This window comes from Amia ocellicauda, chromosome 6, assembly GCF_036373705.1.
Source record: "Amia ocellicauda isolate fAmiCal2 chromosome 6, fAmiCal2.hap1, whole genome shotgun sequence".
Taxonomy (NCBI): domain Eukaryota; kingdom Metazoa; phylum Chordata; class Actinopteri; order Amiiformes; family Amiidae; genus Amia; species Amia ocellicauda.
This window is the reverse complement of record NC_089855.1, coordinates 1615616-1631319: the sequence shown is the minus strand read 5'-3', so window position 1 is coordinate 1631319 and position 15704 is coordinate 1615616. Positions and strand designations below refer to the sequence as shown.

The 15704-nt window shown below is 36.2% G+C and overlaps 1 protein-coding gene across 1 annotated transcript in view; it reads left to right on the top strand.

The window, feature by feature from the left end:
* LOC136751681 (signal-regulatory protein beta-2-like) overlaps window positions 1–15150 on the top strand; it is a 31912-nt gene extending 16762 nt beyond the window's left edge. The window contains exon 8 of the mRNA XM_066707473.1: window positions 15121–15150. Within this exon, the coding sequence (XP_066563570.1) occupies window positions 15121–15150 (30 nt within the window). The remainder of the gene's footprint in view (window positions 1–15120) is intronic.
* Window positions 15151–15704: the final 554 nt, after the last annotated feature.

Genomic DNA, 15704 nt, shown 5'->3' with positions numbered 1-15704 from the left:
CTTGATTGGCTGGCTGAGCACTTCCTGTGAACAGCGGTGAACTCACTGGTGACGACCAGGACTGGATCACATGGTTTAACACTGCATTAATGGCAGGCATTCAAAGTGCATGAATATCTGAATGATAAACAGCACAACACCGCCAAATCAAGCAGGCTGTTCAGTAACATATTGAGCCACCAATCTCATCTATCTTTATGAAAAAGTGTCCATAATATCCCCTTGATATTTATTGAGCCGAGCCATAATGCCATCTCAAAGACTATGCACCTCTTGCAGATAACATGTAGGCTGAGAAGGGAGGCTTTTGTTCTCATGTAATTCTTTATCAGTGTGATGTTAATGTCACCTTATGCTATAATTAACACCATTAGGCAACTGTTTTGATCCAAAATAACACTTGGAGTCCAGCATCCTTGGTTGGGCACATGTATAAACCCTAACCCAGAGGTGAGCACCGACCCTGACTCTAAGCTAAACCTCAGACCTATATGTTGTAGAAATAAGTGAAACACAGGTGTCACAGTCTGGAGTCAAGAACGGACAAGCAGTTTGTGAAAAAGGACATCGGTGGACAAGATACAACACAAAGAGCGCTCATACAATATCTCAGCCCATGAAGACAGACTCACAGCCTCTACATGCACCAAAACTAAGACCTAGCAGGAAACATCTCCTTACTGGGGTTCATGCAAGTAGTCATAATGGTTCTTTATGTCAAAGTGACAGCCGGAAGTCTCGCCCTCCCTACGTACCATAGACCAGAAGGCCCACCTCACATTCCGTGACCCTCCCTGTCAGCCATCTTGGATGGCAGCCATTTGTAAGGTCATAGGTCATCTTGGATGGCGTCCATCTTGGATGGCGGCCATCTTGTAAGGTCATAGGTCATCTGGTAAGATGGCAACCATCTTGGATGGCGGCCATTTGTAAGGTCATAGGTCATCTGGTAAGATGGTAGCCATCTTGCTAGGGTGACAACCATCGTGGTGAGGGTCCGAGGGTACCTCACCCTGCTGGTGTGGAGGTGTAATGTTCAATAACATAAACAGTGTTTTTAAGGTTATATTGTTTTATGATATTTGTAAGGTCATAGGTCATCTTGGATGGCGTCCATCTTGGATGGCGGCCATCTTGTAAGGTCATAGGTCCTCTGGTAAGATGGTAGCCATCTTGCTAGGGTGACATCCATCGTGGTGAGGGTCCGAGGGTACCTCACCCTGCTGGTGTGGAGGTGTAATGTTTAATAACATAAACGGTGTTTTTAAGGTTATATTGTTTTATGATACGGTTTTAGTAAATTAAAAGAGAATAAGAAAATATTTTTTATATTTTATTTTAGGTTATAATGTTTAATTCGTTTTAGTAAATAAAAAAATAAAAGTTTTATATATATTAGGTTATATTGTATACATTTGAGAAAACTACAAGTTATAAATACACATATATATTTTATTTTAGATTATAATGTTTGATTATACTGTTTTAGTACATTAAAAAAAATAAGAAAAATATACATTTTATATATATTTAAGGTTATATTGTTTTATGATACTGTTTTAGTAAATTAAAAAAGAAAAATGAATATTTACCCAGAGTGGGATTTGAACCCACATGGACATACGTCCATGTGTTTTTAGTTTATATGTTTTATGATTAAGGCTTAGGATGATACTGTGCTGGCAAAATAAAAAGGTAAGAAAAAATCAATTAAGAAATGTATAGACTTACATATATTGCATGTCATTACATACATATTTAAGCAAACACAGATAAACACACATGCCTATATCTCTTTAGTTTATATTTATCAAAAGACACTAAAGTCAAATACACCACTTTTCTTAGAGAACAACAGTGAAATGTATAGAATTATATCTGTACATTTTGACCAGCCCTGTACTTTGTTACATTATGTTATATTTGTTACATTAGTGAATGCTCAAACATAGCCTTAACATGTATCATATTTAAGAATATACTGCATTTAATTTCATTACACACACACACACACACACACACATATATATATATATATATATAATACAAATATTTTGTTTTATTTATCAATAGACACTAAAGACTAGTGAAGCACAGATAGAGACACAGTGAAGCACTATTTGTGAGTACTCATATGTATAAAATTATATATATGTATATATAATATCATTTGTTTGTGCTCAAATGTATAGAATTAATAAAATACACAAACACACACACACACACAATGGTGACTTTTATTGTGACAAACAAGCATTTTACAACATGGAACATAGTCAGAAGTAGAAAAAGATACTCCAAAAAATGTTGTACAGATACTTGTAATTAATTTCTGGTTCACAACACCAACATTGGACAGAAAGAAACACTGACCTGTACGGAGTAATGTCATTCCATAACATTTCCAGCCTATTCCATATATATTCTATTAAGTCTTTCACTGTTGGCTCCTTTTTCAAAGTTATACCTGATTCTGGCAACAAAGTATATCAGGTATCAATTGTAAATAAAGTGAGAAACACTTAAGTTTCTATTCCTTTGGAAATACCTTATTTTTCAAACCTACAAATACATGGTGACAACTGCAACCATGAAACACATACAAAACATAGAAATAGGGACCACAAAGCAAGGATATAATAAGCACAAATGGTATTTACTGCAAATTTTAAGTTTTGTAAAATTATTTATATAACTTCTAGGAGTAATCTACATAGTGAATATGCAATCAGTCTTCAGGAAACACACACAGCAGACTGAAATAAGCACAATGTCATATTTAGACGACCCAAAACTGCATTCTACTAAACCCTGAAACTCTGAAAAATCACTACAAACTCTATGTTTTGTAAAATGGCTTATTTCACAGACACAGAACCAAATAGGCTCACCCTCAACATAGTACAAAGTATGATGTAAACGTACAGGTTTACCTGTAGCACAGGGGTATTATTAATCTATTCATGCAACTTTTAGACACTTGTCTAATACAGAACCAACAACGGCATTGAGAGCGGGTAGCAGGGCTTAGACAATGCTATGCGCTGGGATTTAAAATGACTCTGTAGGTCAGGGCTTCAAAACCTTACCCCATTTTAACATTGTCCAATTAGCCTCCAACCCCTAAAATGCTAAGACATGTTTTTTGTATCATTTGTATTACTGTTGTATTACTATGTACATTAATGTAGTTTATACTTTTTATTTAATTTGACATAATTATCATAACAACATAATGAATGAAAGAACCCAACACACACAATGAAAAAATATATATCCCTATATACATAGTGTACCTATTTTCACTTGACTGAGATAGTTTAGTGCCTATATGTATTTCACACTAGGAATGCTTCAAGGCTATTAATGATTAGAACAAATGTACTAACAAGTAGAGAACAACATTACAGCTATACGAAATCCTGATTTTAAAACATTCATGAGAAAAGCTGACTAGTCACCTTCTGTGGATGTAAAAAGGTTTAATAGGTTATTGTGTGTCTTGGGTTCTTTCATTCATTATGTTGTTTCTTGACTTTATTATTATTATTAAGGACATCAGCTCATGTATGACAATATGTATAATTACATTAAAGCTATTGACATATTGTAATAGTTCCCAATTGTCACGGTGTTTAATATATAGTATAATTTCATGAATTTTAGAAACCCACGATACTTTAGTTAGTACAATATTTCATGGTTTACCCCATATAAGGCCATGACTTTATGACCAAATATTACCTTTGATATGTTATTTGTTCTATAATGGAGTTAATAGTTTCCATTCACATGAAGGGATCAAGAGCATTTCTAGCTTGTAGACACAGGATGAAGTTTAGACCCACAATGATTTAGTGCATTTGCAAAAGCTTTGAGAAGCAGCCAGAGCAGCAGTTTGCAGCTTAAGAGTGAGAAAACAGTGTAGCAGCTTTGGTCTGAAATCTCCTACAGGAAGCCAGACATACAGAGGAACGAGGCTGCCCAGACATATTACTCTTCACAGAGACAGGAATAGTTGCCTTCAAAGTTTCAGTTTCTTCACTACGATTATCACACAAAGGCCTCCCCTCCTACTTCAAAAGTCTTAGGTGCTGACATGACCATTCATTGTTTTTACACAAAACCGTGGTGTTATATCACTTAACATTCTATGTATGTCATGTTTTATCATCATGCCCTGTTATGGTTCTTTGTTAGGTGTACATGTGCTAGAAGAATACCTGTGCCAGTCATATATCTCTCTGTGGATAAACCAGTACAAACATGTTTACCTTGACATGTTTTTAAAAAATATTTCAACTTGTTTACATTGTTTTAGAACAAAACATGGTCATCTGAAGATTTCATAACTGAATAACTGTTTTGTTTGAATAGGGTGAAATACTGTACACCCCAAACTGCAATACAGACAAAGATTACAAGAGAGCATAGTAAGTGTAGCATGGTAAAATAATAACGTACAAAATACTCATTCCATTTAGACAGACAGACAGTAAGATATACATATATTTAAAGGTAATCCATATATACACAATTTAGATAAATAGTTCATGTTTAAGAATGAGATTGTCTAAATGATCAGGACTGAACATGTCTAAGCAGATAGAATCCGTAGAAAATAAGTGAAATGCTCATGCAATACCACAACATCAAAGTGTGTTTATTTTTTTTACTTAATGTACATGTATCAATATAGAGTGAGAAAGTATAGGACGGTTTTAAATAATTTAAAAAAACACTCTGAGTACTGGGTTCGTAGGCCGGCTACATAAACACGAGTTCTCTGGCTCTGTCGTTGGGGTGTTATGGCCAGGCCTGGTTGTAGGGCCTTATCTAGAACCTAGCCATCGCTTGCTACTGATAACCACCTTCAGGGCTCTGCCGTTTCCCACCCAATCTGATAAGTATGTGCTGTCCTTCTCCAGGACACTAATCCAGAGAATAACTAAGAATAACAATAAAAGAAGGAATATGTAATCAGACCCGGTTTCATGGCTTTTACTACAGAGCAGTTTAAATTATTGCCGCACAGTCTTTTTGTGCCATATTCAGTTTACTTATTTTAATAGCACAAATGAGTTGTTTCTCTATAGTTCCCTTTAAGAGACCAATATTGACACATTTCTTTCTTTTTATTATTATCACTTTTAAGCCTTCACTAGTCTCATAAGGAAACACATGCCTGTGTAAATATTTCTGTTATGTGCACATTTTAGGTATTCAACATATTGATAATGGCAAAAATGATTAAGGTTTAATTAAAAAAATAGACAGTTCTTTGGTTAAATCCCTCTCACTTTGTAACTTTTACTAGTAAGTCAAATTGAGATTTTAAAAGTTGGTACATGTAAGACAGAGCCAAGAAGGTTTAATTCAGACTGTTAGTTGTGTATGTGCATGGGTAAATTACTTTTGCTAACCTAGTATAGTACTATATACCAATGGTTTATTGTCCTTCAGGCTAAATCATTTTGTATACCAAACAATGGTGAGTGCCATATTCTAAGTAATGTACTTAAACTAGTGCTAATCATGCTCTGAAACCAACCCATAGAGAACAAGGTGAAATCTGAATTAATGGCAAAGCACAGTCATAAACTGTCAACATAATCAAGCCCGGGTAGAAATATAGATGTCTAATTGTTCTGAGCACTCATCTTACATTTCATAAAGAAAAGCATTTAAATCTAAGCAACTGTTAGGTATATACTACGTATTCCAGTTTTTTCACTGTAATGACAGAAATGAGAAGTTCTTTAGCACACTCACAGAAAACCATTTCACTTTTTAAACAGTAGATAGCCAGTTTAGGCCTTCATCTTAGTTATTTCTAATAGCAAGAGTGCTTAAAATGATTCATTAAATTATATATCCTTGTTCCCCCTTTTTCTTACTGCTCTCATGAAATAACATTTTATTCAAGCAATAACAGGGTAGCCTAAATATATAACATATCTTAAAGTACAAGGCATCTGGAACTGTGTACGGTCTCAATGCATTTGATGCTGAGGATTAATTCAACTGAAAATGGTCAAAACAGTGGACTTTTATTGAATGTTAAATTTGACAGTGTCCTCTCTTAAGGAGCTGCTGTCTGGGGGCATTGCTGCTTTGGGTGTGTCCAGTGCCATTTCAGATAAGAGAGGCTCTGCAGGACAAGCAGGACAGAGACCTGTCTCACAGACACCCTGCCTGCTCAGCATCTCCCTTTCCCCTCTTCACCGCTCACAGCTGAACTATACTCTGAATCTTACACAGAGCGCTCAGCTTCTGACGCTGATGCCAAGACCGGGCCTGGCTCCGAGCCTGAGGAAAGCCATGAGGTAATTCAAACTTATTTAATTTCTATACTGTGAAATGTCAGATTGAAAGTGCATTCTTTTCTTAATGTTTGTATTGTTTACGTATTTCATGTATTTTTATACAGTTTTGTGTTGACGAGTCCTACATCAACATGAATGTGAATTTCAATGTGAAGAGCACGTGTCATGCTCTGTAATGCAAGGGAGCAATGAGGGGCTGTAGAGACACTCATAAGAGGAGCAGATTTAACACTTTTTTATGAACTACTCATGTGTTCTATTTTAATAGAATATGAAATGTAGTAGAAAGTTGTATCAGATCAGACCACTGGACAGAAACACCCCACCAAGACTGAGTTTTCATGTTTCTGCCCTTGTGTTACAAGTCACCTAAAAACTGTTGACAGAGTGGATGAGGGTCTACAGCAGAGGTTCCCCATCCTGCGGTTGTGACAAAGTCAGGGTGAGTTTTGTTTAATATGTTTAAAATTATTATTATTATTATTATTATTATTATTATTATTATTATTATTATTATTATTATTATTATTATTATTATTATTCAATTAGTATACTGTTATTTTATATATATAATTTTGTAAGTAAAAATATGATTGCTTAATACCTTTTTGCATTATTGTTACTATTATTAAATAGTATTTGTTATTTGTATTTATTAATTTGTACTTAAAAATATGATAATTATGTCAAATTAAATAAAAAGTATAAACTACATTAATGTACATAGTAATACAACAGTAATACAAATGATACAAAAAACATGTCTTAGCATTTTAGGGGTTGGAGGCTAATTGGACAATGTTAAAATGGGGTAAGGTTTTGAAGCCCTGACCTACAGAGTCATTTTAAATCCCAGCGCATAGCATTGTCTAAGCCCTGCTACCCGCTCTCAATGCCGTTGTTGGTTCTGTATTAGACAAGTGTCTAAAAGTTGCATGAATAGATTAATAATACCCCTGTGCTACAGGTAAACCTGTACGTTTACATCATACTTTGTACTATGTTGAGGGTGAGCCTATTTGGTTCTGTGTCTGTGAAATAAGCCATTTTACAAAACATAGAGTTTGTAGTGATTTTTCAGAGTTTCAGGGTTTAGTAGAATGCAGTTTTGGGTCGTCTAAATATGACATTGTGCTTATTTCAGTCTGCTGTGTGTGTTTCCTGAAGACTGATTGCATATTCACTATGTAGATTACTCCTAGAAGTTATATAAATAATTTTACAAAACTTAAAATTTGCAGTAAATACCATTTGTGCTTATTATATCCTTGCTTTGTGGTCCCTATTTCTATGTTTTGTATGTGTTTCATGGTTGCAGTTGTCACCATGTATTTGTAGGTTTGAAAAATAAGGTATTTCCAAAGGAATAGAAACTTAAGTGTTTCTCACTTTATTTACAATTGATACCTGATATACTTTGTTGCCAGAATCAGGTATAACTTTGAAAAAGGAGCCAACAGTGAAAGACTTAATAGAATATATATGGAATAGGCTGGAAATGTTATGGAATGACATTACTCCGTACAGGTCAGTGTTTCTTTCTGTCCAATGTTGGTGTTGTGAACCAGAAATTAATTACAAGTATCTGTACAACATTTTTTGGAGTATCTTTTTCTACTTCTGACTATGTTCCATGTTGTAAAATGCTTGTTTGTCACAATAAAAGTCACCATTGTGTGTGTGTGTGTGTTTGTGTATTTTATTAATTCTATACATTTGAGCACAAACAAATGATATTATATATACATATATATAATTTTATACATATGAGTACTCACAAATAGTGCTTCACTGTGTCTCTATCTGTGCTTCACTAGTCTTTAGTGTCTATTGATAAATAAAACAAAATATTTGTATTATATATATATATATATATATATGTGTGTGTGTGTGTGTGTGTGTGTAATGAAATTAAATGCAGTATATTCTTAAATATGATACATGTTAAGGCTATGTTTGAGCATTCACTAATGTAACAAATATAACATAATGTAACAAAGTACAGGGCTGGTCAAAATGTACAGATATAATTCTATACATTTCACTGTTGTTCTCTAAGAAAAGTGGTGTATTTGACTTTAGTGTCTTTTGATAAATATAAACTAAAGAGATATAGGCATGTGTGTTTATCTGTGTTTGCTTAAATATGTATGTAATGACATGCAATATATGTAAGTCTATACATTTCTTAATTGATTTTTTCTTACCTTTTTATTTTGCCAGCACAGTATCATCCTAAGCCTTAATCATAAAACATATAAACTAAAAACACATGGACGTATGTCCATGTGGGTTCAAATCCCACTCTGGGTAAATATTCATTTTTCTTTTTTAATTTACTAAAACAGTATCATAAAACAATATAACCTTAAATATATATAAAATGTATATTTTTCTTATTTTTTTTAATGTACTAAAACAGTATAATCAAACATTATAATCTAAAATAAAATATATATGTGTATTTATAACTTGTAGTTTTCTCAAATGTATACAATATAACCTAATATATATAAAACTTTTATTTTTTTATTTACTAAAACGAATTAAACATTATAACCTAAAATAAAATATAAAAAATATTTTCTTATTCTCTTTTAATTTACTAAAACCGTATCATAAAACAATATAACCTTAAAAACACCGTTTATGTTATTAAACATTACACCTCCACACCAGCAGGGTGAGGTACCCTCGGACCCTCACTACGATGGATGTCACCCTAGCAAGATGGCTACCATCTTACCAGATGACCTATGACCTTACAAGATGGCCGCGGCCATCAAAGATGACCTATGACCTTACAAGATGGCCGCCATCAAAGATGGACGCCATCCAAGATGACCTATGACCTTACAAATGGCTGCCATCCAAGATGGCTGACAGGGAGGGTCACGGAATGTGAGGTGGGCCTTCCGGTCTATGGTACGTAGGGAGGGAGGGACTTCCGGCTGTCACTTTGACATAAAGAACCATTATGACTACTCATGCAAACAAGCGAGACACACAGAAGCTGGAGAGACAGGCAAGTTCAAAATTGAATGTATGAAGCTGTAGACATTTAGCACCATTGCAGTCTAATTGAATTAGTGGGTGAAATATGTCAGACTTGTGCTGATTTTGAATTAATCGTAAAGATAGATATTATGATCATATAAGAACACAAGCCCCCCCTCAGTCTATACGTGTTATCTGCAAGAGGCGAATAGTCTTTGAGATGTCTATATATAGCATTGTAACTGAACCGCTTAGTAGCCAATCAAATGTATCTAATCTAATGTGCTCAGTCCTTTCATCTATAGATTTGTAATCTTCAGTTCAGACAGAACACTTCATTGAGAAGAACAAATAGAGAAGACAAACTCTAACAGAGTACAATGAACATAATCTTATTTCTCCTTTCAGTTTGCTCTAAAGCAGGTAAGTCTTAGTGTTGTTCACAAACCTGTATGACAGTCCTCAGTGAAACAACACATTTCAAAAACAATAAAGCATTTAATAGCAAGAAACAACTTTTCATTAGTATACATTTAATGTGTCTGTTGGAAAACTAAAAATCAGATTATCTTAATGTAAAGTAAATTAAAATAAATTGAAGATGTTCTGGTAAATATATACATAAATATACAAGATTAAGTTAGTTTCCATATATTGCTGGTATATCTTTAGCTTTTCTTACAACATGTTCTTTCGGTTGCTTTATTTATTGATATCCTTAAGATGCTGTGTTTGCGAAAGCATGAGATCATGTTCAGATGTATGTCGTCCTCCCTGTGTTTTCCAGGTCTGCTTCTCTGTCAGGTGTTTGCTCAGTCCCCTTCCTCGGTGACAGTGGAGCTCGGAGGTTCAGTTACCCTGAGCTGCAACATTTCCAAGAGTAACTCAGCTGATTCTTGGTCTGGAACAAGCAAGCATTGGGGAAACTCTCAATATCTACAGCATCGTTTCAAAATAATGAGGCTTCATTTCAGTTTGAGTTTTACAACAACAAGCGCTTTGCAATAGATAGAAGAGGTGATTCTTTTAATCTCAAGATTTCCAACATTGAAGCATCAGATGTTGCCAGATACTACTGTGGAGCAATCAGGGACACAACAGTGAGATTCGGATCTGGAACTTCAATACGACTGAAAGGTGAGTGAAGAAATTATCTCATCAGGGGTTTCTATCTTACATTTTATTTCCACTCATGCTAAATGTGAAGTTACAATGGATACTGGTTTTCCATGAAATGACAATGATGCTATTTGGGCGGCATCGTCTCTAAAAGGCCGTCCGCTCACAATATCACAATGAAAGGTATTACAGGAATGTCCAGATATTCTCCCAATACAATCATTTTAAACTCTGCAATACCACTCAACACAGGAAGGCCCATTTTATTGGAAACACAAAATCACTATACGATACTCTCTATAGATCTCTGGAAGAGGTCCCTTAATACAGCGCTTTTACACACAGAAACAAACACACAAAGTTAACACACATGTTGTTTGCACACAAGTCTCTGGTCTCAGAGTAAATTATCTGGTTCACAGTCGGCTCTCTGCAGTTTTCCACCAGTCATCACTTACCTATCTTTATCTATGAAGCAGTTTAGGGGTTTAAAACCATTAATGCAACTGTAATACACAGTAGACCTCTGTGATCTTTAAGGTCTTAGATAACCATGGTCTTCACCGATCAAAGAGAGAAATATTTAAATCAAATCTTTCAATAAAGTTTTAAGTGGCAGAAAGGGCTGATGAAGTCAGAAAATATGAAAAAAATGTCAAGCAACAATGCAATTATGTTTATAAACAGATATTGGGCAAATTATATAATTAACAACATGTATCGCTATATAATAATGTACCACTTACTAATCTGTTATTCATGGTCTATAAATGCTTAATACTTTATTAACAGATACTTTTAAAAGCATCCAAAAAGTATTATAAATTAGTTATAACACAGTTATGGCAATGTATGCAATAGCCACAAAGCCAAACAGTTGGCTAAAAAGTGTCCCTGTTTACAATGAAGAAGTGTAAAATAATGTATTAGGAATGTGTGAAAGCAGTAGTGAAGTTTTCTTTATAATCTGTTCGACTTTGTGACAATTGCATGTTTTGCTATAAATGAGTTATAATTAATGTATAATTAATTACTAGTACTTTATAAAGTATTTATTATGAATCTATTTAAAATGTATAAATAATGAATAACACATTAATAATCAGTTCCTTATTATAAAGTATTACCACAAATAATCATAAAGTAATTACAAATGAAGCATAAATACATATCCAGCTACAACAACATGTAGAGATTGAGATTACTTCATGCAACAACACAATGTTTAGATAAACTGTAGTTTAACAAACCCTTACATTACTGATCCAGGCTGCAATGTGTTACTGTAAACCATATTGTCACTCTCTCAGGCTCAGGGTCCGTCAGCAGGAGAGTGGAGCAGCAGCCGGCGTCTGTCCCCGTCCAGCCAGGAGACGGTGTGACTCTGCAGTGTACAATACACACTGAGACCTGTGCAGGAGAGCACAGTGTTCATTGGTTCAGGCATGGCTCAGGAGAAGCCCTTCCAGGACTCTTTTACACCCATGGGAACAGGAGTGATCCGTGTGAGAGCAGCTCTGAGCCTGGGCTTCCTGCACAGGGCTGTGTCTATGAGCTCCCCAAGCGGAACCTCCGCTCCTCTGACGCTGGGACTTACTACTGTGCTGTGGCCACATGTGGGCAGATCCTGTTTGGCAACGGGACACGGCTGCACATTGCAGGTAAATGCACATTCAGTCGTTTAGTATTATACTGAAAGCTAATCTACAAACGATACACAATTTTGAGATTTATATTTATATCACTGTGTGAAATTCAAGGTTTACAAAGCCTGCAAACTTTGTAAACTCAAGTAACCTACATTAAGTTTACTCAGTGTTTACAAAGATCTGCTTAACTCACCGTGTATTTGTGCAGCAGGTGTAAGAAATATGTATGACACTCAGTTTACTGAATAATGTCAAGTGTAAACTTCAGCTTCTCAAACATAAGACAGTGTTCAGTTGAGAGGAGCCCATTCGCCCCATCATGCTCGTTTGGTGTCCATTAATAACTAAGTGATCAAGGATCCTATCCAGTCTGTTTTTGAATGTTCCCAAATTGCCTCTTCAGTCACATCACTGGGAAGTTTGTTCAGATTGTGACGCCTCTCTGTGTGAAGAAGTGTCTCCTGTTTTCTGTCTCAAATGCCTTGAAGCCCAATTTCCATTTGTGTCCCCGGGTGCGTGTGTCCCTGCTGATCTGGAAAAGCTCCTCTGGTTTGATGTGGTCGATGCCTTTCATGATTTTGAAGACTTGGATCAAGTCCCCACGTAGTCTCCTCTGTTCCAGGGTGAAATGGTTCAGGTCCTCAGTCTCTCAGTAGGACATTCCCTTCAGACCTGGAATAAGTCTGGTTGCTCTCCTCTGAACTGCCTCTAGAGCAGCGATATCTTTCTTGAAGTGTGGAGCCCAGAACTGACCACAGTATCCAGATGAGCTCTAACTAGTGCATTGTACAGTCTGAACATCACTGCCCTTGTTCTCAAGTTCTCAATACCCTAACATCCTGTTTGTCTTTTTTATTGCTTCCCCACATTGCTTGGATGGAGAAAGTGAGGAGTCCACATAGACTTCTAGGTCTTTCTCATGTGTTACTTCATCTAGTTCTGTTCCTCCCATAGTGTAATTATAGTGGACATTTTTGTTACCTGCATGTATTACAAAATAATAATAATTACGATATAATAATAATAATTAAGGGCTGAAACAGAAATCAGCAAATACAGACTAAACAATCCAGTTGCCAGGCTGGGCAGCATTTTCACTGGCTTCTACACTTTACAGCTGCCCTGTGTTTCCACAGCCCCTCTCCTCCCTACTATGCTCTCCCTTCCAGGACACCCAAGGCTCCGTAAAAAGGAGGTGGTGTCGCCCAGGAAATAATTGACTGATTGGCTGGACAGTAACTTGCTGCATTCTCATGCTGGACAGTCAGTCCGTTCAGTCTCCACACAGGCTCTTAATGTGGCAGGGCGCTCTCTCCTGCCACACAATCTTAACATTAGAAACATGTAGGCCAGTGGTTATGAGTCCTGGTCCTGGGCACCCTGTGTCCTGCTAGTTCCTGTTCTCTCAGTTCTTTAATTGAAGTCATAATTAGCCTAATCAGAGCTTATTCATCATTGTAAATCATAGGACATGCCTAGTTAAATATAAAAGTATGTAAGGCACCCAGATTATCCAACTTTTTGATATTTAAACCATTTTAAAAATCAAGCAAATTATTATTAATTCAGTTCAGGTTTCAGTGAATTAATTCAGGGTGCAGGAGCTCCAGCACTGGGACACACTGCTCTAGGCCGATATCTCCACTGTGTGCAAATGGCAGATGTCACAGTAAATGTGTGTGGGCAATGTGTGCACAATGGAAAACCAGGCCTTTAGTGTCACAATGGTGTGCCTGGAAATGAGCATTTGAATCTGTGGCTTATACTTTGTCTGCAAACTACAGGGGACCCGCAGTGCAGAAGTTGCTGCTAATATTCTGTCACACAGACACCACACAGATCACTTTGTGACATGAACATGTAATCATTTAAAAATACTACTGAGGGCAGTAATTGTTTGAGGGAAGAGTTTTTCCACGTATTTTCCACGTGATACCAGAAAAGTGGGTGTGCAGACGGACAGAGACAGACAGACAGATCTATACAACAACATTGTACATATTCCATTCAAAGAAATATATATATATATACACATTCATATACATTTGAATATTTATGCAGAGCTGATATGTCATTTATTGTATTTAAATTTGACAAGACCTCAGGTCTTTCAGTCTGGTACTGTAATGATTGTAATAAGAAAAATGCACATAAGCATTGTTTAGACACACACTACTGGTCAAAAGTTTTAGAACACCCCCATTATTCCAGTTTTTTCCAGTCATATACTGTGTTTGATCAGATTTCTTTGCAAATAGGCTTGTTTTGTTGAGAACAACCTAACGATTAATCCAGTATATAACATATCAAGATATTAAGATTTACAGTGTAAACATTTTTAAACAATGGGCCAGATTAAATCAAAACTTTGAGCCACCCGCTAGTAGAAAACTACAAACCTGTACATCATAGCGGTTACATTACTGATTAGAAGAAAGTGCCATCTAACAGAAAATGAAGCCACTGAGTACAGTTCTGTAGTTTTCTATGAGCGGATGGGTTAAAGTTTTGATTTAATCTGGCCCAACATTTCCTCATTATAATTATATCTAAACCTATTGTAAATATAAGGGTTTCATATATGAATTATGCTGGTAAAGGTCTATTATTTTACACTGCAGGTCAAGCCAGCCTTAACCCCCTTGTCCTGACCTTGGGGGTGTCAAACGCTGTGTGTGTGCTGGTGATCGCTGTCCTCGTCTGCACCAGGAACACGCGCTGCACAGGTGAGCTGGCTGCATATGGCAGCACACACTAATGACATCATCACAGTGATATTAATGTGAATAAAAACACTATACACACACTCTGTTCTTCTCACTGCAATCTCCCACATATCCTTACATACAGAGAGCATTCATTTCTAATTGCCTGGTGTTCATCCTGTTAGAATTCCCACTGATGACACTTTGTTAGACATGATAGGCAGACATGAAGAGGAGACTAAAGGCGACTGGAGAGGAATTACAGAGCGGGATGAATGTGTAAAAGCCCTGAAACCTGTTCTCTGTCCTTCCTCTTCCTCTCAGGAGATCCACAGTCCTCTCCTGATGCAGTAAAGACCCGCACCAGTCACCAGGTAAACCCCGCAGCTGTGCTACTACAGTGTCAATGCTGCGCTGCTTCTGTCACTGCAAGCTGAAAACTGACAGTTGATATTGTCATATTGTTCAGGGTCCATTTCAATATGCAATTGTCTCCGGCTGTCTTTCATTGTATATTTTCTGATTAAACATTTCTATGCCATGTTCCTTTGATCTTTCCACTGACCACAAGGTGGAGTGTGGACAGATGCATTGATGACATAATCCGCACTTTTAGCCAGACTTACTCACAGTTGGTTTAAGAATCCAAAATCAAAGCAGTTCCAAGTAATTAACAGATTTAAGGTAACAGTTTACTTGCACAATTGGATATTAAAACAAAAAAACATTACTTAAGAACATAAGCACATAAGACAGTGTCCAATCGAGAGGAGCCCATTCGCCCCATCGTGCTCGTTTGATGTCCATTAATAACTAAGTGATCAAGGATCCTATCCAGTCTGTTTTTGAATGTTCCCAAATTGTCTCTTCAGCCACATCGCTGGGGAGTTTGTTCAGATTGTGACACC